This window comes from Entelurus aequoreus, linkage group LG17, assembly GCF_033978785.1.
Source record: "Entelurus aequoreus isolate RoL-2023_Sb linkage group LG17, RoL_Eaeq_v1.1, whole genome shotgun sequence".
Lineage (NCBI taxonomy): Eukaryota > Metazoa > Chordata > Actinopteri > Syngnathiformes > Syngnathidae > Entelurus > Entelurus aequoreus.
The window spans coordinates 33,385,341-33,407,546 of NC_084747.1; the positions used below are offsets into that span (position 1 = coordinate 33,385,341).

Here is a 22,206-nt window from a genome sequence, read left to right on the forward strand (position 1 = left end):
GTGGTGTACCCCAGGGATCAATACTAGGACCAAAATTGTTCAATCTTTATATAAATGACATTTGTAAAGTTACAAAAGATTTAAAGGCGTACTGAAATGAAATGTTTTTATTTAAACGGGGATAGCAGATCCATTTTATGTGTCATACTTGATCATTTCGCGATATTGCCATATTTTTGCTGAAAGGATTTAGTAGAGAACATCGACGATAAAGTTCGCAATTTTTGGTCGCTGCTAAAAAAAGCCTTGCCTGTACCGGAAGTAGCGTGACGTCGCAGGTTGAAGGCCTCCTCACATTTCCCCATTGTTTACACCAGCAGCGAGACCGATTCGGACCGAGAAAGCGACGATTACCCCATTAATTTGAGCGAGGATGAAAGATTTGTGGATGAGGTACGTGAGAGTGAAGGACTAGAGTGCAGTGCAGGACGTATCTTTTTTCGCTCTGACCGTAACTTAGGTAAAAGGGCTCATTGGATTCCACACTTTCTACTTTTTCTATTGTCGATCACGGATTTGTATTTTAACCCACCTCGGATACTATATCTTCTTGAAAATGAGAGTCGAGAACACAAAATGGACATTCACAGTGACTTTTATCTCCACCACAATACATCGGTGAAGCACTTTAGCTACAGAGCTAACGTGATAGCATCGTGCTTAAATGCAGATAGAAACAAAAGAAATAAACCCCTGACTGGAAGGATAGACAGAAGATCAACAATACTACTATCAGGAGACACCGAACCAAACACTGGACCTGTAACCACACGGTTAATGCTGTGCTGCCTGTCGAAGCCTAGCAATGCTGTTGCTAACGACGCCATTGAAGCTAACTTAGCTACGGGACCTCGTCAGAGCTATGCTAAAAACATTAGCTATCCACCTACGCCAGCCCTCATCTGCTCATCAACACCCGTGCTCACCTGCGTTCCAGCGATCGACGGCACGGCGAAGGACTTCACCCGATCATCGATGCGGTCGGCGGCTAGCGTCGGATAGCGCGTCTGCTATCCTGGTTGTGTTGCTGCAGCCAGCCGCTAATACACCGATCCCACCTACAGCTTTCTTCTTTGCGGTCTCCATTGTTCATTAAACAAATTGCAAAAGATTCACCAACACAGATGTCCAGAATACTGTGGAATTTTGCGATGAAAACAGAGCTGTTTGTATTGTGATAGAATGTGTCCGAATACTTCCGCTTCAACCATTGACGTCACGCACAAACTTCATCATATCTAGACGTTTTCAACCGGAAGTTTTGCGGGAAATTTAAAATTGCACTTTATAAGTTGGCATGTGTTGCAATGTTAAGATTTCATCATTGATATATAAAGTATCAGACTGCGTGGTCGGTAGTAGTGGGTTTCAGTAGGCCTTTAAACACTGTTACTAATATGCGGCACACTGTGAACCCACACCAAACAAGAATGACAAACACATTTCGGGAGAACATCTGCACCGTAACACAACAGAACAAATACCCAGAATCCCTTGCAGCACTAACTCTTCCGGGACGCTACAATAACATCTACGGCTTTTGGAGCTCAGTGCACAACTGCACACACAACAAGGAGACGAAGCAGAATAACGAAGAAGAGACATGGCGACGACGAGTAAGAAGAAGTACGCTTGCAAGTTCCAAAATTATTGAAAAAAAGAATTTCATTTCATCCAGAAAAGCTGGAAGGGGAAGGGGTATGCTGCCTGCACCTCCACCCCACCCCCCCCCCGCCCCTCATCTCCCGAATTCGGAGGTCTCAAGGTTGGCAAGTATGGCACTGCCGCGGCACAGTGGTTGAAAAATACTACTGTAGTGACTACAGTATTGTACTATAATGTAATAAAAATACATTACGGTGCTCGTGACTTTATGCTGTCCGCGGTGCTGAATACGTGACGTCACTCTTCCACCGCCACCCCGCGTGTGTGTGTGTGTGTGTGTGTGTGTGTGTGTGTGTGTGTGTGTGTGTGTGTGTGTGTGTGTGTGTGTGTGTGCCACCGGCTAAGCTAACAGGCTAGCAGCGGAGGGTTCTCCATCAGCGGGCGGCGGAAAAGACCGCAGGCGGCAGAGAGGAGAAGCTTGCTACCGAGGGACCGAACCTTGCCAGGCTGACGCCTAAACACTGGGAGCAGTGACCCGTTTGGCCGCAAAATGTCCGATTTCGACAGCAACCCGTTCGCAGACCCGGACTTCAACAACCCGTTCCAGGTAGCTAACTGTGCTAGCAAGCTAACATATATATATATATATATATATTTATATATATATGGACCGCTGGTTGGCTACATAATTATGTAGCCCAGTCAGCTACCTAACAATATTAACCGAATATTTAATGAAACGCTCGACTTTCTTATAAAGTAGGTCAACTACATTTACGTCTTCATACAAAACCGGTGGAAAGAAATCTACTTAGCTAGAGGCTAGCTTCGCCTACGTTTAGCTCGGCAGCATACTCGCTAGCTACGTTAGCATAATGCATATAGTTTGTACACAATAAATGTAAAAAAAAAAAATCACACCACGAAACACAAGTCGTGGTTTTGTATTCTTCCCACGCTTGTTTTTAATACGTAGTAGTTGCCATTTTAGCGCCGATACATTGTCGTGAACAATTGATGTTATCGATAAACAAACGCACCTTACGTTTCCTTCTTTATGGTCAAAATGAAACCATGTGGTGTATTAACTTGAGTTATTAGTTTGTGATGCACTCAACTGTCTTACCAGATGTTTAACTTGTGGCTGACAAAGGTGGTGTGATGATCCACAGGTGCAATCTGACAAAACGAGCTTTGACTAACTTGTTGTGGTCAGTGGTTGGATTGGAAGATGGCCTGTAATTGGCTGTTAGAAGCATGTGACTAGGGAGCGATCAAGGCCGCCTTGTTGCCATTTAAGTGTTTGTTCAGTTCATCCATCCATCCATTTTTCTACCGCTTGTCCCTTTTGGGGTCGCGGATGGGGTGCTGGAGCCTATCTCAGCTGCATTCGGGCGGAAGGCGGGGTACACCCTGGACAAGTCGCCACCTCATCACAGGACCAACACAGATAAACAGACAACATTCACACTCACACACTTGGGCAGTTTTAGTTTATTTTCGAACATGCATATGCATATTGCATAGCAATTTTATCCAATTGCCTCGTTCACTGTAACAGAAGAGTGGAAAAAATAAATAATATACCATAGTAAGCATACAAATATTAAATACATACATAATAAAATAAAATAAAAAGGGTTCAAGATGTTGATCATAATTCTCTTAAACTGAATCATATTGGTGCTTTGTTTGATTTCTTTGCTTAACCCATTCCATAATTGAATTCCACATACTGATATGCTAAATGTTTTAAGTGTTGTACGAGCATACACATGTTTTCAATTAGCTTTTCCTCTAAGGTTATATTTCTCCTCTTTTGTTGAGAAGAATTGTTGTACATTCTTGGGTAGCTGGTTATAGTTTGCTTTGTACATAATTTTAGCTGTTTGCAAATGCACCACATCGTTGAATTTCAATATAAACATTAAACATTATGTATTATTGTAATTTATCTTTTTTGTAACACAGTTAGTGAATGAAGCGCACATTTGTAGTTGCTTCCCCATATTTCTACACAATAACTCAGATATGTTAACACTAGCGAGCAGTAGAGAATATGAAGTGATTTTTGGTCTAGAACAGTGGTTCTTAACCTTGTTGGAGGTACCGAACCCCACCAGTTTCTTATGCACATTCACCAAACCTTATTTTAGTGAAAAATAAAATGTTTTTTTTTTAAAATTCAAGACAAAGTTATATGTTTTTTTACTACTGCACAAAATGAACCGTGCATGAACATCACCTTGTTCAAAGACGAAAACCAACACAGTGCATGAACTCACAACAAATTACACACTTGCAAATCAGATGGATAATTAGAGGGAACATTTTTGGGGGTATCCATAATACTTAGACTTAGACTTCTTTTTTATTGTCATTCAAATTTTAACTTTACAGTACAGATACACCGATAGGGAGAAGTTTTTATTTACACGATTGATTGAATGAAACTTTTATTAGTAGATTGCACAGTACAGTACATATTCCGTACATCCATCCATCCATCCATCTTCTTACGCTTATCCGAGGTCGGGTCGCGGGGGCAGCAGCTTAAGCAGGGAAGCCCAGACTTCCCTCTCCCGAGCCACTTCGTCCAGCTCCTCCCGGGGGATCCCGAGGCGTTCCCAGGCCAGCCGGGAGACATAGTCTTCCCAACGTGTCCTGGGTCTTCCCCGTGGCCTCCTACCGGTCGGACGTGCCCTAAACACCTCCCTAGGGAGGCGTTCGGGTGGCATCCTGACCAGATGCCCGAACCACCTCATCTGGCTCCTCTCGATGTGGAGGAGCAGCGGCTTTACTTTGAGCTCCCCCCGGATGGCCGAGCTTCTCACCCTATCTCTAAGGGAGAGCCCCGCCACCCGGCGGAGGAAACTCATTTCGGCCGCTTGTACCCGTGATCTTGTCCTTTCGGTCATAACCCAAAGCTCATGACCATAGGTGAGGATGGGAATGTAGATCGACCGGTAAATTGAGAGCTTTGCCTTCCGGCTCAGCTCCTTCTTCACCACAACGGATCGATACAGCGTCCGCATTACTGAAGACGCCGCACCGATCCGCCTGTCGATCTCACGATCCACTCTTCCCTCACTCGTGAACAAGACACCGAGGTACTTGAACTCCTCCACTTGGGGCAGGGTCTCTTCCGCAACCCGGAGATGGCACTCCACTCTTTTCCGGGCGAGAACCATGGATTCGGACTTGGAGGTGCTGATTCTCATCCCAGTCGCTTCACACTCAGCTGCGAACCGATCCAGCGAGAGCTGAAGATCCTGGCCAGATGAAGCCATCAGGACCACATCATCTGCAAAAAGCAGAGACCTAATCCTGCAGCCACCAAACCAGATCCCCTCAACGCCTTGACTGCGCCTAGAAATTCTGTCCTTAAAAGTTATGAACAGAATCGGTGACAAAGGGCAGCCTTGGCGGAGTCCAACCCTGGAAACGTGTCCGACTTACTGCCGGCAATGCGGACCAAACTCTGGCACTGATCATACAGGGAGCGGACCGCCACAATCAGACAGTCCGATACCCCATACTCTCTGAGCACTCCCCACAGGACTTCCCGAGGGACACGGTCGAATGCCTTCTCCAAGTCCACAAAACACATGTAGACTGGTTGGGCAAACTCCCATGCACCCTCAAGGACCCTGCCGAGAGTATAGAGCTGGTCCACAGTTCCACGACCAGGACGAAAACCACACTGTTCCTCCTGAATCCGAGGTTCGACTATCCGGCATAGCCTCCTCTCCAGCACACCTGAATAGACCTTACCGGGAAGGCTGAGGAGTGTGATCCCACGATAGTTAGAACACACCCTCCGGTTCCCCTTCTTAAAGAGAGGAACCACCACCCCGGTCTGCCAATCCAGAGGTACCGCCCCCGATGTCCACGCGGTGCTGCAGAGTCTTGTCAACCAAGACAGCCCCACAGCATCCAGAGCTTTAAGGAACTCTGGGCGGATCTCATCCACCCCCGGGGCCTTGCCACCGAGGAGCTTTTTAACTACCTCAGCAACCTCAGCCCCAGAAATAGGAGAGCCCACCACAGATTCCCCAGGCACTGCTTCCTCATAGGAAGACGTGTTGGTGGGATTGAGGAGGTCTTCGAAGTATTCCCTCCACCGATCCACAACATCCGCAGTCGAGGTCAGCAGAACACCATCCTCACTGTACACGGTGTTGATAGTACACTGCTTCCCCTTCCTGAAGCGGCGGATGGTGGTCCAGAATCGCTTCAAGGCGTCCGGAAGTCGTTTTCCATGGCTTCCCCGAACTCCTCCCATGTCCGAGTTTTTGCCTCCGCGACCACCGAAGCCGCACACCGCTTGGCCTGTCGGTACCTGTCCGCTGCCTCAGCGACCACCGAAGCCGCACACCGCTTGGCCTGTCGGTACCTGTCCGCTGCCTCAGGAGTCCTATGAGCCAAAAGAACCCGATAGGACTCCTGCTTCAGCTTGACGGCATCCCTCACCGCCGGTGTCCACCAACGGGTTCTAGGATTACCGCCACGACAGGCACCAACTACCTTGCGGCCACAGCTCCAATCAGCCGCCTCGACAATAGAGGTGCGGAACATGGTCCATTCGGACTCAATGTCCAGCACCTCCCTCGTGACATGTTCAAAGTTCTTCCGGAGGTGGGAATTGAAACTCTCTCTGACAGGAGACTCTGCCAGACGTTCCCAGCAAACCCTCACAATGCGTTTGGGCCTGCCAGGTCTGTCCGGCATCCTCCCCCACCATCGCAGCCAACTCACCACCAGGTGGTGATCGGTAGAAAGCTCCGCCCCTCTCTTCACCCGAGTGTCCAAAACATGAGGCCGCAAATCCGACGACACAACTACAAAGTCGATCATGGAACTGCGGCCTAGGGTGTCCTGGTGCCAAGTGCACATATGGACACCCTTATGTTTGAACATGGTGTTCGTTATGGACAATCTGTGACGGGCACAAAAGTCCAATAACAAAACACCGCTCGGGTTCAGATCCGGGCAGCCATTCTTCCCAATCACGCCTCTCCAGGTTTCACTGTTGCCGCCAACATGAGCGTTGAAGTCCCCCAGTAGAATGAGGGAATCACCCGGAGGAGCACTCTCAAGTACTCCCTCGAGTGAATCCAAAAAGGGTGGGTACTCTGAGCTGCGGTTTGGCGCGTAAGCGCAAACCACAGTCAGGACCCGTTCCCCCACCCGAAGGCGGAGGGAAGCTACCCTCTCGTCCACCGGGTTGAACTCCCAACATGCAGGCTCTGAGCCGGGGGGCAACAAGAATTGCCACCCCAGCCCGTCGCCTCTCACTGCCGGCAACGCCAGAGTAGAAGAGAGTCCAGCCCCTCTCGAGAGAACTGGTTCCAGAGCCCTTGCTGTGCGTCGAAGTGAGTCCGACTATGTCTAGTCGGAACTTCTCCACCTCACGCACTAGCTCAGGCTCCTTCCCCCCCAGCGAGGTGACGTTCCACGTCCCAAGAGCTAGCTTCTGTAGCCGAGGATCGGACCGCCAAGTGCCCTGCCTTCGGCTGCCGCCCAGCTCACATCGCACCCAACCTCTATGACCCCTGGGTGGTGAGCCATTCATTCCGTACAATTGACCACTAAATGGTAACACCCGAATACGTTTTTCAACTTGTTTAATTAAGTCGGGGGCCACGTTAATCAATTTATGAGTCTGGTGTGTCTTGACCGCTGTGGCGGAGGCTCTGCCCTGAGGCCGACTCACCGAACCCCTAGGGTTCGATCAAACCCAGGTTAAGAACCACTGGTCTAGAACATGTTTTGCTTTATTCATTATTGACGTGTTTCTTGCTACTTTATGTTGTATATTTTTTACATGAGATTTCCAATGCATTTTATCATCTATTATTACACCCAAAAATGTGTTTTCTTTTACCCTTATTATTTTCTTATTTGTGTTTGACTCTCTTCTACTGTTACCAAATAGCATTATGTTAATCTTACTGAGATTCAAAGATTTTAATTTGTTCATTTCTTCTGTTATTTGTATTAGCTTATGTGTGTTCTCTCCTGAACAAAATACCGTTGTATCATCTGCAAGTAATACTAACTTTAAGTGTAACTTTTGTGTTCCATATTTTCCTTATTAATAGCCAAACTTTTTTTAAATGTATTTACTTTTGTTGTACTACAAATCAATTTAGTAAATTACACACAATGGTAATATTAATTGAAAAAAATACGGTGTTTTTGATACGGTAATTTTAGGGTGTGCCCTCCCCTGCACTCTTTATTGCACACTAATTAAGTGACAACATGGGTTTCACGTATGCACACTCACTCATTACGTACAACTGCAAAATATAATGAGAGCCATTATCTCCTTCTTGCAGGATCCCTCAGTGACACAGGTGACCCGGTCTGCCCCTCCTGGTGGTCTTGAGGAGTACAACCCCTTCACAGATGCCAGAACGGTCATTTTAACATCCTCATTTCAGTGTTAATACTTGTGCTTGACCTCATTCTTTCCACTGCCGTTTTAGGACTTTACTGACAAAATAAGACTATGGCCTGATTTATAAATTGGATGATGAAGGATTGTTCCTGTCGGTTTGTAGGCCGCCCCTGGAAATGCCCCCAAATCTAACCCAGCACCTGCCCAGAACACACAGCCTGCCATCATGAAGCCCACAGAAGAGCCCCCAGCTTACTCGCAGCAACAAACACAGGTGCAACAATGTACTCATCATACTGTATTACTGAATCTGTCAATCATTTCTGTCGATTATGAATGGCCATATATCCTCAGTGGTCATATTTACTCAAATCCAGAGGTCGAGGGAAGGCTTTATATAGAATTTCAGTAATATAGCCTCAAAAAAGAAAATGCAAATGTTTATTAGCTGCAGCTGTAGTTGATTTACACAAGGCACCTGTGACATTAGTGTCCCTCTTGTACACTTTTTGCAAACATTTTTGGGAAAACAATCTTGAAAAACACAGTACAAGCTCACCTTCACCACTTTCTAGTAGTTTTCCAATGTGAAAACCACGTGGATGTGTTGCAGGACCAGGCACGTGCTCAGGCAGAGTTGCTGAGAAGGCAGGAAGAGCTGGAGAAGAAAGCAGCCGAGCTTGACCGCAGGGAGCGAGAGCTGCAGTCTCACGGAGGTGCAGGTCAGTAAGTCCATCAATCCATCGATACAACCTTTAGAGAAGATTGCTGGCATTCCAGTGGAAAAGCGTTGTTTTCAGTAGTGTAACATACAGCTGTTCCTAACATTTTGGTGTACTATATGAGAAGGTCAGCATGAGTGACGGATACCGAATTTGGTACTCTTATGGGTACCACCAACCGATTTCCCTTAGTACTACAGAGTACCAATTCAATACCTGCATACATGGCACTGGTTCAAGCATTGGTGGGCAAACAGGCGTATTCAAGGTAATGTTGCAATTATCCACGCCAACAAAGCAAGCATGTCTCCACTTTTTAAGATAGGGCCATGCTAATTTACATTGGACGTGCCATATGCCATATACAGTCGCGATCAAAAGTTTACATTCACTTGTAAAGAACATAATGTCATGGCTGTCTTGAGTTTACAATAATTTCTACAACTCTTATTTTTTTGTGATAGAGTGATTGGAGCACATACGTACTTGTGGTAACAAAAAACATTCATGATGTTTGGTTCTTTTATGAATTTATTATGGGTCTACTGAAATTGTGACCAAATCTGCTGGGTCAAAAGTATACATACAGCAATGTTAATATTTGGTTACATGTCCCTTGGCAAGTTTCACTGCAATAAGGTGCTTTTGGCAGCCATCCAGAAGCTTCTGGTTGAATCTTTGACCACTCCTCTTGACAAAATTGATGCAGTTTAGCTTAATTTGTTGGTTTTCTGACATGGACTTGTTTCTTCAGCATTGTCCACACATTTAAGTCAGGACTTTGGGAAGGCCATTCTATAACCTTAATTCTGGCCTGATTTAGCCATTTTTTTACCACTTTTGACGTGTGTTTTGGGTCATTGTCCTGTTGGAACACCCAACTGCGCCCAAGACTCAACCTCCGGGCTGATGATTTTAGGTTGTCCTGAAGAATTTGGAGGTAATCCTCATTTTTGATTGTCCCATTTAAAGCACCAGTTCCATTGGCAGCAAAACAGGCCCATAGCATAATACTACCACCACCATGCTTGACGGTAGGATTGGTGTTCCAGGGAATAAAGGCCTCACCTTTTCTCCTCCAAACATATTGTTGGGTATTGTGGCCAAACAGCTCAATTTTTGTTTCGTCTGACCACAGAACTTTCCTCCAGAAGGTCTTATCTTTGTCCATGTGATGTCAGATGAAACAAAAATTGAGCTGTTTGGCCACAATACCCAGTTGGGTGTTCCAACAGGACAATGACCCCAAACACACGTCAAAAGTGGCAAAGGAATGACTAAATCAGGCTAGAATTAAGATTTTAGAATGGCCTTCCCAAAATCCTGACTTAAACGTGTGGACAATGCTGAAGAAACAAGTGTATGTCAGAAAACCAACAAATTTAGCTGAACTGCACCAATTTTGTCAAGAGGAGTGGTCAAAAATTCAACCAGAAGCTTGTGGATGGCTACCAAAAGCGCCGTATTGCAGTGAAACTTGCCAAGGGACATGTAACCAAATATTAACATTGCTGTATGTATACTTTTGACCCAGCAGATTCGGTCACATTTTCAGTAGACCCATAATAAATTCATAAAAGAACCTAAATTCTTGACTGTTTTTTGTGACCAACAAGTATGTGCTCCAATCACTCTATCACAAAAAAATAAGAGTTGTAGAAATTATTGGAAACTCAAGACAGCTATGACATTATGTTCTTTACAAGTGTAAATGACCAACAAGTATGTGCTCCAATCACTCTATCACAAAAAAATAAGAGTTGTAGAAATTATTGGAAACATTATGTTCTTTACAAGTGTATGTAAACTTTTGATCGCAACTGTACATGCTTATTATTAGCTTTAGCGGTTTTACATGACGATGTCAACACCTCCACATTTGGTAATGAAAACCACAACTAAGATGCATGTTAAATTCAAACAACTGGTGTGTAATAAGTGCAATACTTGCAGTATAAACATTTTGTAGTACCTAAAAAAAGACAAAACTTTAAACTTAATGGCAAAGACTAATTCCTGACTACGGCAACACACCAAGGACTAACTGAAATGAATGCATACTAAGCTGCAAATGGGACTCAGAAGTGTAAGACAACAATATATAACAATTGAAAAGCACAGTTATCATTGTCAGCTCAGTGTTAAATGTAAAATAAAAAAATAAGCATTTATTACCATATAAACATGAAGTTCATAACGTACCGAAAATTTATATCATTGAATACCAATTCCCAGGACTTGGAATTTTTTACATTCTCAAATGGGAAAGGTCATTCCTTGTCATTGACACTGTTGGTGTTCTCTCGACAGGTCGTAAGAACAACTGGCCTCCGCTCCCTCAGAAGTTCCCTGTCGGGCCGTGTTTCTACCACGACATTGCAGTGGACATACCCATCGAGTTCCAGAAAACGGTTAAGATCATGTACAACCTCTGGATGTGTAAGCCCATACTAAGAAAAACATTATAATGTGTTGTCCTCTTGACAATGGCCCTGATAATGTAATTTTTCCCACCAGTCCATGCAGGCACGCTCTTTGTCAACATGTTCGGCTGCCTGGCCTGGTTCTGTGTGGATCCAACCCACGGTGTGGACTTTGGTCTTGCCATGCTGTGGTTCCTGCTCTTTACACCATGTTCCTTTGTCTGCTGGTACAGACCGCTTTATGGGGCTTTCAGGTGAGTCTGATGCAGCCTGCTGTCTGTTCATGTAACATATTATAAAGTTTCTAGTCGTACTATGGGTGCATGACATCGTTAAAACAGCTGAACATTTATTGCAAGAATTGTAACGTTTTTTGAATGAAGGGCTGCAAAGTGTGGAGAAGCAACTACACCAGTGACAATTCTAAATATGTATTTTGTTAGACGGGTTAATGATATAAAACTAGGGGTGTAATGGTACATGTATTTGTATTGAACCGTTTTGGTACGGGGGTTCCGGTTCGGTTCGGAGGTGTACTGAACGAGTTTCCACACGGACATATTAAGTAGTGTAAAGCACGTTGTGTAAACACTGCACACCGAGGCACAACACACGGCATGCTAGCAGCTAACGGGCTACGATAGACTGACCATACGTCCTCTTTTCACCGTACATGTCCTCTTTTGCGGAGCTGTCAGGGCGGAGTTTCTTAAATGCCTCAAATGTCCGGCATTTTGAGTTAGGGTTGCATGTATTTTTAATGTACGTTCAGGGTTAAGAAGGGGTTAAAAACAAAACAAATTGTGCGCGCAGCAGCATTCGTGAGGGAGGGGCAGAGACCGAGAGAGCGAGAGAGTTATGAGAAACGCACATGCGTCGCCAGGCTCTGCTTTTTATCCATAGATTTATCAGATTAAATTTTTTATTATCTATAGCATGGGTGTCAAAAGTGTGCCCCGGAGGCCATTCGCGGCCCACGGCACATTCTAAAAATACTATTAAAATAAACAAAAACATAACAAAAGTGAAATAAAAAAGCTTAAAGGTTAATTGTAACTTGGAAAAAGTTGCAATGTTGACTAATAAAACAAAGCTGTTTTTTTTCTTTCAAACTGTCATGGCTCAAAACATAATATTGAATCAAAATCAATGTTATTATGAATTATTGACCTATCCAAGGTTGTGATTACTTCACATCAAATATTCCACTAAGAAAAATATTTTTGGTGAAAGATTTTGCAAATTTGGTAAATAAATAACCCAAAAATGTATATTTTGTAGTTTTCTTACTGTACCGAAAATGAACCGAACCGTGACCTCTAAACCGAGGTACGTACCGAACCAAAATTGTTGTGTACCGTTACACCCCTATATAAAACAGAGGTTTTCAACAGGGGATCTGGGAAATGTATTTTAAATATTTTTTTATAGTCCCCAGGCAATTTTTTTCCACACATTTAAATGTCTTTAAATCCACATTTAGAATTACCGGCAGCATGGACACCATACTTACTGTACCTTCAAAACCACAAACAATTAGCACACCAGTTGCCAGCTATCATCAGCGGTGCAGGCTGCTAGCTCGCAATTAACACACCAGTTGTCAGCCAGTGACAAGTGTGCCAGTTGTCAGCTAGCAATTAACACATCAGTTGTCAGCTAGCGATTGGCGCACTAAGGGCCTGATTTACTAAGATCTAAATACCACGTGCTAAACAGCGTGTGCCAAAAAATTGCCTGTACTACGATTGGGCGTGTTGCGTGTGATCTACTAACAATTTTAAAGTTGTGCAGACTGCCTTATTGAAGTGAGGATTTTTACGGCTTTTACCGTAACAATATATTTACCATTTTCTGCACATTTGTGTTATAATGCTCCTACCAGCAGCACACATCTATAATCTGTAACACCTTTTCTGAATCGCACCCTAGACAACAGAAACATATGCACACTGATACTTCATTCTGTGGGCGAGGCTATGGATCGCATCACTAGCGCATTCGTGCGTAAAACGCAAGAAAATGCACAATGAAAGAAGTATTTTCATGTTGAAGATATATTATAGTAATCCCCATCCATCCATCCATCCATTTTCTACCGCTTATTCCCTTCGGGGTCGCTGGAGCCTATCTCAGCTACAATCGGGCGGAAGGCGGGGTACACCCTGGACAAGTCGCCACCTCATCGCAGGGCCAACACAGATAGACAGACAACATTCACACTCACATTGACACACTAGGGCCAATTTAGTGTTGCCAATCAACCTATCCCCAGGTGCATGTCTTTGGAGGTGGGAGGAAGCCGGAGTACCCGGAGGGAACCCACGCAGTCACAGGGAGGACATGCAAACTCCACACAGAAAGATCCCGAGGCCGGGATTGAACTCACAACTACTCAGGACCTTCGTATTGTGAGGCAGATGCACTAACCCCTCTGCCACCATGCTGCCCATTTATTATTATAGTAATATTTTTCCTAAATAAAAAAAAACAAGCAACATTAAAAAGAAAAACGCCAGCAGACACCAAAGTGCTTTAATTGAATTAACTTTAATCATCCCCATAAGACAACCAGCAGCAATAAAATATAAAAGGAAATTAATTGATACCACTAGTTGCAGAGCCGTGTAAAGAGAGTTTGGTCCACCCAGTTTGAAAGTAGTCACGTGAGGGGTTTTTGACCAATCATTTAGGACAGAGGTCTGCAACCTGTGGCTCTAGAGCCGCATGTGGCTCTATAGCGCCGCCCTAGTGGCTCCCTGGACCTCTTTCAGAGATGTGTGAAAATGGAAAAAGATGAAGAAAAAACTATTTTTTTAGTTTTAATATATTTTCTGTAGGAGAACAAAAATGACACAAAACGTCCTAATTGTTAGAAATCCCACTGTTTAAGTTAAACATGTTTCACTGATTAGAGTATTTGGCAAGCACCGTTTTGTCCTACTAATTTCAGCGATCCTTGAACTCATCGTAGTTTGTTTACATGTACAACTTTCTCCGATGCTGCCACGGAAAGACTTGTTTTATGCCACTCCTTCTTTGTCTCATTTTGTCCACCAAACGTTTTATGCTGTACGTGAATGCACAAAGGTGAGCTTTGCTGATTTTATCGATTTGCCGGAGTGCTTATCGGGCATATTAGGTCAATCCATGACTGCAAGCTAATCCATGCTAACATGCTATTTAGGCTAGCTGTATGTACATATTGCATCATTATGCCTTGTTTGTAGGTAGATTTGAGCTCATTTAATTTCCTTTACGTGTGTCCTCTGAGTATTTAATTTATATTTGCATGTCTCATGACACATTATCTGTATGTAATATTGGCTGCATTTCTCATAGTTGTTTGTGTGCCATGTTGTTCCAGACCACGGCAAACGTTGCCCAGGTTGCAATGATTGTAATAAGTCCATTAGAAGAAGACAGCCTGCTGTTTCCTTAAACTTGGACACACACATCTATGTTGCAAAAATGTGTAGAATAAAAATTAAAATACAAGATTTCGGTCAACGAAGATTTGCGTCAGCCTTTGATAGTAGGCTAATATAGACACTTACATCATGTGTTGCCTTCATTATAACACTTTTGTAAGGCTTTTAATTTTTTGTGGCTTTCAACATTTTGGGTTGCCGACCCCTGATTTAGGAGATCCTCTGGCCATACTCTCTCCGATTGGTCAAAAGCCCCTCACGTGACTCCAGGGCGCCATTTTGCTGCCATCTTTGAAACCGAGTTGGCAATACTCTCTCTATACGTGGCTCTGACTAGTGGTTCACGTACCGCAGTTTGAGAATCCCTGCCTTAGACCAATCAGCCATTCTGATCTATGAATATGGTGTGTGAGCCCTGTGGTATCGCTCTGTCCCTGTTCCAGGAGCGACAGCTCTTTCCGCTTCTTCGTCTTCTTCTTCGTGTACATCTGCCAGTTTGGAGTTCACGTGCTACAAACCATCGGCATCACTGGTTGGGGCACATGGTGAGACCTCTGATCCTGTTCCTTGAAGATGCAAATTTGTGACTTCTTGTCATGGTCATATTTTGTTCCTTGTGACTGTTTGTCTTCCAGTGGCTGGATCACGGCTCTAATGGGTCTGAACACCAGCATCCCAGTGGGCATCATCATGTTGCTCATCGCTGCACTCTTCACCACACTATCTGTGGGCTCGCTCATCATGTTTAAAAAGGTAACACACTCCTCCCGCGGGCCACCAATAGTTTTCAGGCAGACTTCCCAAACTTTGAAAAATGTTATAAGGTTTTAAGATGTAAAAATTGCTCGTACAGTATTTTACTTGAAATTAGAGATGTCCGATAATGGCTTTTTTGCCGATATTCCGATATTGTCCAACTCTTAAATACTGATTCCGATATCAACCGATACCGATATATACAGTCGTGGAATTAACACATTATTATGCCTAATTTTGTTGTGATGCCCCGCTGGATGCATTAAACAACGTAACGAGGTTTTCCAAAATAAATCAACTGAAGTTATGGAAAAAAAGTGCCAACATGGCACTGCCATATTTATTATTGAAGTCAAAAAGTGCACTATTTTTTTTAACATGCCTCAAAATAGCAGCTTGGAATTTGGGACATGCATGAGGAGGTTGAGGTGGGCAGTGTTGATGGGGGGGGGGGGGTGTTAGTGGGGGGTATATATTGTAGCGTCCCGGAAGAGTTAGTGCTGCAAGGGGTTCTGGGTATTTGTTCTGTTTTTTTTATGTTGTGTTACGGTGTGGATGTTCTCCCGAAATGTGTTTGTCATTCTTGTTTGGTGTGGGTTCACAGTGTGGCGCATATTTGTAACAGTGTTAAAGTTGTTTATACGGTCACCCTCAGTGTGACCTGTATGGCTGTTGACCAAGTATGCTTTGCATTCACTTGTGTGTGTGTGAAAAGCCGCATATATTATGTGACTGGGCCGGCACGCCAAGGCAGTGCCTTTAAGGTTTATTGGCGCTCTGTACTCCTCCCTACGTCCGTGTACACAGCGCCGTTTTAAAAAGTCATAAATTTTACTTTTTGAAACCGATACCGATAATTTTTGAACCGATACCAATAATTTCCGATATTACATTTTAAAGCAATTATCGTCCGATAATATCGGCAGTCCGATATTATCGGACATCCCTACTTGAAATATAACCATTTTAAGAACAAAAAAGTATCAAATGTGTTCCTATAACTGAACTGACCTGTATTTAAAGGGGAATTGCACTTTTTTGATATCATTTTGCTTATTGTTCACAACAAGAACACGCGTCTTTTTTTGTTTAGGATGTTAATGATGATAAACGCTTGGAAGATGCGGCTAGTGGGAGTCACTGTTGTAGCCTTCAAAGCCCTCTAAAATAACCGCAAAACCCTCCGTCAACGTTTTATATAAATGCTGCAAATCTATATATAATGGAAAAAACAGACATGTTCATAACAATATGTAATACGATCAATATTTACCATATTTTGATAATTTTAATCAATGCAAGGACTGATTTCTTCTGCGCATTGATTTCCATTTTCATAGCAGCACACGTCCGACTTTTGGCGACAAACATGTGTTACTACTGTCGGAAACAAACGCGAGTGTGTTTTCAAATAACGGCAGACTTGGTAACAGACAACAAAGACGACAATTTTTGGACAAATGAAGATTCACAACCTTATCATTTTGAAGCTCAACATACAAAGGACGAACTGCTGCTTCTAGAAGCTAGCACGAAGAGGGTGAGACGTTGGAGCAGACGGAAGCTGAGAGAAAGTGACGACTCTAGAAATGTGGAACTCGGAGCCAAGCTATTTTGACATAAATGGAGTGCTTGCCCAAATAAACCGGAAATAATGTCCCCGGCCAGCATACCCTCAGGTTTGAGTTGCTCAACGTCAGAACCTAATTCAACAAGTTCTCAATGTTGTTGTGATGTATTGTGCCTGCTGGGAAACAGCTTTCGCAGAAAGAAGTCCTGGGTTAGGTGTTAGGTTGGTTAACCCAACCACCACTAAACATTTACTCACATTCATACTGCAGTGTGAGCAGCACTGGGAGGAAGGTAGGCAGAGTGTCTTGCCCAAAGACATTACGTCAGTGACTAGGATGGTGGAAACTGGAGCCACACAATGAACCCTCAAGTTTCTGGATGTCCACTCTACCATCTGAGCCTTGGGATAAAGTACAAAACATGACTATAGTGACAAGTGCCAATGGTAGTGTGATTTCCCTTAGGCTTGAAGCTGCCTCTCATAAACATAAATGCTAATTAAAGTTAAAGTTAAAGTACCAATGATTGTCACACACACACTAGGTGTGGTGAAATGTGTCCTCTGCATTTGACCCATCCCCTTGCTCACCCCCTGGGAGGTGAGGGGAGCAGTGGGCAGCAGCGTAGCCGCGCCCGGGAATCATTTTTGGTGATTTAACCCCCAATTCCAACCCTTGATGCTGAGTGCCAAGCAGGGAGGTAATGGGTCCCATTTTTATAGTCTTTGGTATGACCCGGCCGGGGTTTGAACTCACAACCTACCGATCTCAGGGCGGACACTCTAACCACTAGGCCACTGAGTAGGTTTAAAGTCATCAACTAATCACTAGTTGTGGCCTAATACAGTCGTGGTCAAAAGTTTACATACACTTGTAAAGAACATAATGTCATGACTTTCTTGAGTTTCCAATAATTTCTACAACTCTTATTTTTTTGTGATAGAGTGATTGGAGCACATACTTGTTGGTCACAATAAAACATTCATGAAGTTTGGTTCTTTTATGAATTTATTATGGGTCTACTGAAAATGTGACCAAATCTGCTGGATTAAAAGTATACGTACAGTAATGTTAATATTTGGTTACATGTCCCTTGGCAAGTTTCACTGCAATAAGGCGCTTTTGGTAGCCATCCACAAGCTTCTGGTTGAATGTTTGACCACTCCTCTTGACAAAATTGGTGCAGTTCAGCTAAAATTTGTTGGTTTTCTTTGGGAAGGCCATTCTAATACCTTAATTCTAGCGTGATTTAGCCATTCCTTGACCACTTTTGACGTGTGTTTGGGGTCATTGTCCTGTTGGAACACCCAACTGCGCCCAAGACCCAACCTCCGGGCTGATGATTTTAGGTTGTCCTGAAGAATTTGGAGGTAATCCTCCTTTTTTATTGTCCCATTTGCTCTATGTAACGTACCAGTTCCATTGGCAGCAAAACAGGCCCAGAGCATAATACTACCACCACCATGCTTGACGGTAGGTTTGGTGTTCCTGCGATTAAAGGCCTCACTTTTTCTCCTCCAAACATATTGCTGGGTTTAGTGGCCAAACAGCACAATAAAAGATAAGACCTTCTGGAGGAAAGTTCTGTGGTCAGATGAAACAAAAATGACAATGACCCCCATACACACATCAAAATTGGTAAAGGAATGGCTAAATCAGGCTAGAATTAAGGTTTTAGAATGGCCTTCCCAAAGTCCTGACTTAAACATGTGGATAATGCTGAAGAAACAAGTTTATCAAATCCAATCCAATCCACCTTATTTGTATAGCACATTTAAACAGAAATGTTTCCAAAGTGCTGCACAACAATATTAAAAACAATATTCAAATATTATCCTTAGCTCCACCAATGACTGAAAAAAAAAAAAAAAAAAAATTCATATAAAACCAATACAAAAATAAATATGATTAAAAACGATTTTAAAAGGTAAAACCAATTAAAACAATAAATAGAAATCAAAATTTTAAAAACACTGAGGACCACACAACTCATGTAGCGTTAAAAGCCAAAGAATAAAAGTGGGTCTTAACACAAGACTTAAGACACTCCACTGTGGGAGCAGGTCGAACATGGAAGGGCAGAGTGTTTATGTTAGTTTATGACAGAAAACCAACAAATGTAGCTGAACTGCACCAATTTTGTCAAGAGGAGTGGTCAAAAATTCAACCAGAAGCGCCTTATTGCAGTGAAACTTGCCAAGGGACATGTAACCAAATATTAACATTGCTGTATGTATACTTTTGACCCAGCAGATTTGGTCACATTTTCAGTAGACCCATAATAAATTCATAAAAGAACAAACTTCATGAATGTTTTTTGTGACCAACAAGTATGTGCTCCAATCACTCTATCACAAACAAATAAGAGTTGTAGAAATTATTGGAAACTCAAGACAGCCATGACATTATGTTCTTTACAAGTGTATGTAAACTTTTGACCACGACTGTACTTTTGAACAGTATGCAGGAAAAGTTTCATTTTAAAATGACTTGACACTAATCCCATATGTGTCTCTGCCCAGGTGCACGCACTGTATCGAACCACCGGTGCCAGTTTTGAGAAGGCTCAGCAGGAGTTCGCCACGGGCGTCATGTCCAACAAGACGGTCCAGACTGCGGCCGCCAACGCTGCGGCCAACGCCGCATCCAACGCCGCCCGCGGAGCCTTCAAAGCCCATCCATAAGCACACTCACACACACACACCCCCATCAGCCAACTCACTCACACACACTGCGGATGCACAACTCCGGCCCCGTGAAATCACCCGATTCGCTAATGTTGCTACGCTAACATTGATTGGCTCTTGTGCATCCTCACCCAAAGTCCGAACTTTAAAACGGCACATTACCTGCCTCGTGTGCCCAAAACGTCCCCTCAAACGAAGTCACGCTTCGCCATGTCGCGCACTGCTGCAACCCCCCAAAATGATCCCCTTTTCACTCATCATGGTAGCTAATCCAGTCAGAGCACTTTGTCTCCCAGGAGGGAGCAGGGTCAACGTGTCAAAGAGAAGTGATCTGCATGTCCATCGGTTGCTTAGAGAATGGAGGGATGAACGTGTGTGTGTGTGTGTGTGTGTGTGTGTGTGCGTGTGTGTGTGTGTGTGTGTTACAATCATATGTCTTCGTAGATCGTCACAAAAACTAAAGCTGCTAAGAATCTGGACGTGGCCTCTTGCTAGTTTGTGGTTCCTTTGCGTATACAGCAAACATGCCGTCGATAAACAAATGTGAAATGGTCATAAAGTACCAAAAAAAAGTGTTAAATGACTGGAATATGACCTGTAGTTGGCTTTTTGTGGCCCCATTTGGTCTTTAATATTGCTCGGGTTTGAATTTATGAGGCACTAGTTACTGAAAATATCAACAGTGTGTATTTCAACTTTCTGATCATGTGGCGCCCTCTAGTGGTTATGGCCCGCATAGTGTTTATGCCCAGATGACTGATAACACAGAGGACCTCCAAACAATGGCAGTGTTAAAGTGTACAGACTACTACACCCCCTAGTGGTGAGGAGTGTGCACGACAGACGGGGAATGACTGGAGTTTAAAATGTTGGACTGAAATAAACGCCTGCAAGTGTTGATCGCTAACCCTGACTAAACTAACCACAGTATTTCTTCTTTTTTGGAATTTTTGTTAGCACATTTTTTTGGTTTTTATGTTAGTTGTTCTAATTTATGGCATATTTTAAGTTGTATTTTACAAGGTGTGTTATTATTATGTGTGGCAAGGAAGCTTTGAACGATTTGTGTGAAAGATTCCAAAACAGACAAAAAAAAAAAAAATCCCTCAAGTGTTATTCTACTGTAAATCCTCAAAAGCTGTGAGTAATCTACCAAATGTCCATTTAGAATTTTTTCTAAAGTTTGTGATGTTATATTACTACATTACTTTTACTGCCTAACATGAGAGTTGCCCTCTCTTGTGTTTTGCAGGCGGGTCAACACTCCAGAATGTTCCTGACCTGTCACCATTTGTTAGTTCACTGAATGAGAGACCTCACCCTAATTTAAGAGGAATACTGTACTTGTATATTTTGTAAAGATGATCATTTGATGCCCTTTATGGAGTCGCGTGTAAAAAAGAACATTTAATGCACTCTCGTCTGGCCTTTGTCGCATGTGAAATAGTTTTCAGTTTTGTATATTTATGGTATTAACATGGAATAAAGATTTGAAAAAGACATCGGTGGATTTTTCATGAAACTGTGTTATAACAGGAAGTAGTATGAAAAGCATGAGAACATGTCACAGGACATGTTGGAATTCATGTTTCCACTCAATGAACCACAGCTCCCCTTAGTGCTGGTAGCACTCTTGCAGCCCCAGACATTTATTTTGGTACTCGCTGTGTTGAGCCATAGTAAGTCTATACAAGTTGCACACGGACTACTCTGAAGTATATTCACGTATGTGTACAGCTCTGGTAATGGGTACATTCGCACCCACCTGCACAAATGTACTTCAAAATGAAACAATCAAAATAAATATGACTTTTTTTTTGTTTACTGGGGCAGTGGTTCTCAACCTTTTTTCAGTGATGTACCCCCCGTGAAAGTACCCCCTAATCAGAGCAAAGCATTTTTGGTTGAAAAAAAGAGATAAAGAAGTAAAATACAACACTACGTCATCAGTTTCTGATTTATTAAATTGTATAACAGTGCAAAATATTGCTCATGTGTAGTGGTCTTTCTTGAACTATTTGGAAAAAAAAACATATAAAAATAACTAAAAACGTGTTGAAAAATAAACAAGTGATTCAATTATAAATAAAGATTTCTACACATAGAAGTAATCATCAACTTAAAGTGCCCTCTTTGGGGATTGTAATAGAGATCCATCTGGATTCATGAACTTAATCCTAAACATTTCTTCACAAAAAAATAATTCTTTAACATCAATATTTATTTAACATGTCCACAAAAAATCTAGCTGTCAACACTGAATATTGCATTGTTGCATTTCTTTCCACAGTTCTTTTTGACAGACATTTTAGTGAGGGTCAAACCATCATGGCATGGGGGAAACTCTGGGTTTATGGTAATGAATGGAATAGCCTACTTGATTTGATGTTCAGTTTATGAACTTACATTCATATTTTGTTGAAGTATTATTCAATACATATATTTATAAAAGATTTTTGAATTGTTGCTATTTTTAGAATATTTTTAAAAAATCTCACATACCCCTTGGCATACCTTCAAGTACCCCCAGGGGTACGCGTACCCCCATTTGAGAACCACTGTACTAGGGCATGCATATATAATATGCATTAGTTTGACCATTTAA

The 22,206-nt window shown here is 42.9% G+C and overlaps 3 protein-coding genes across 6 annotated transcripts in view; 1 reads left to right on the top strand and 2 right to left on the bottom strand.

Moving 5' to 3' along the window:
• LOC133632807 (homeobox protein orthopedia-like) overlaps positions 1-2,865 on the bottom strand; it is a 221,786-nt gene extending 218,921 nt beyond the window's left edge. For all 4 annotated transcript variants that reach the window (XR_009821711.1, XR_009821712.1, XM_062025506.1 and 1 more), the window contains exon 1: positions 2,732-2,865. The gene's annotated coding sequence lies outside the window, so the exon portion shown is untranslated. The remainder of the gene's footprint in view (positions 1-2,731) is intronic.
• On the top strand, positions 1,981-21,385 carry LOC133632806 (secretory carrier-associated membrane protein 1-like). The gene is made up of 9 exons (XM_062025502.1): positions 1,981-2,212; positions 7,950-8,030; positions 8,175-8,285; positions 8,625-8,733; positions 11,044-11,172; positions 11,251-11,410; positions 15,031-15,132; positions 15,223-15,340; positions 19,437-21,385. Exons 1-9 carry the CDS (start codon positions 2,156-2,158, stop codon positions 19,596-19,598), a joined length of 1,029 nt encoding a protein of 342 aa, XP_061881486.1. The 5' UTR covers positions 1,981-2,155; the 3' UTR covers positions 19,599-21,385.
• Positions 11,016-22,206, bottom strand: part of LOC133632808 (LHFPL tetraspan subfamily member 2a protein-like) — a 67,321-nt gene continuing 56,130 nt past the window's right edge. Inside the window, exon 4 of the mRNA XM_062025509.1 lies at positions 11,016-11,433. The gene's annotated coding sequence lies outside the window, so the exon portion shown is untranslated. The remainder of the gene's footprint in view (positions 11,434-22,206) is intronic.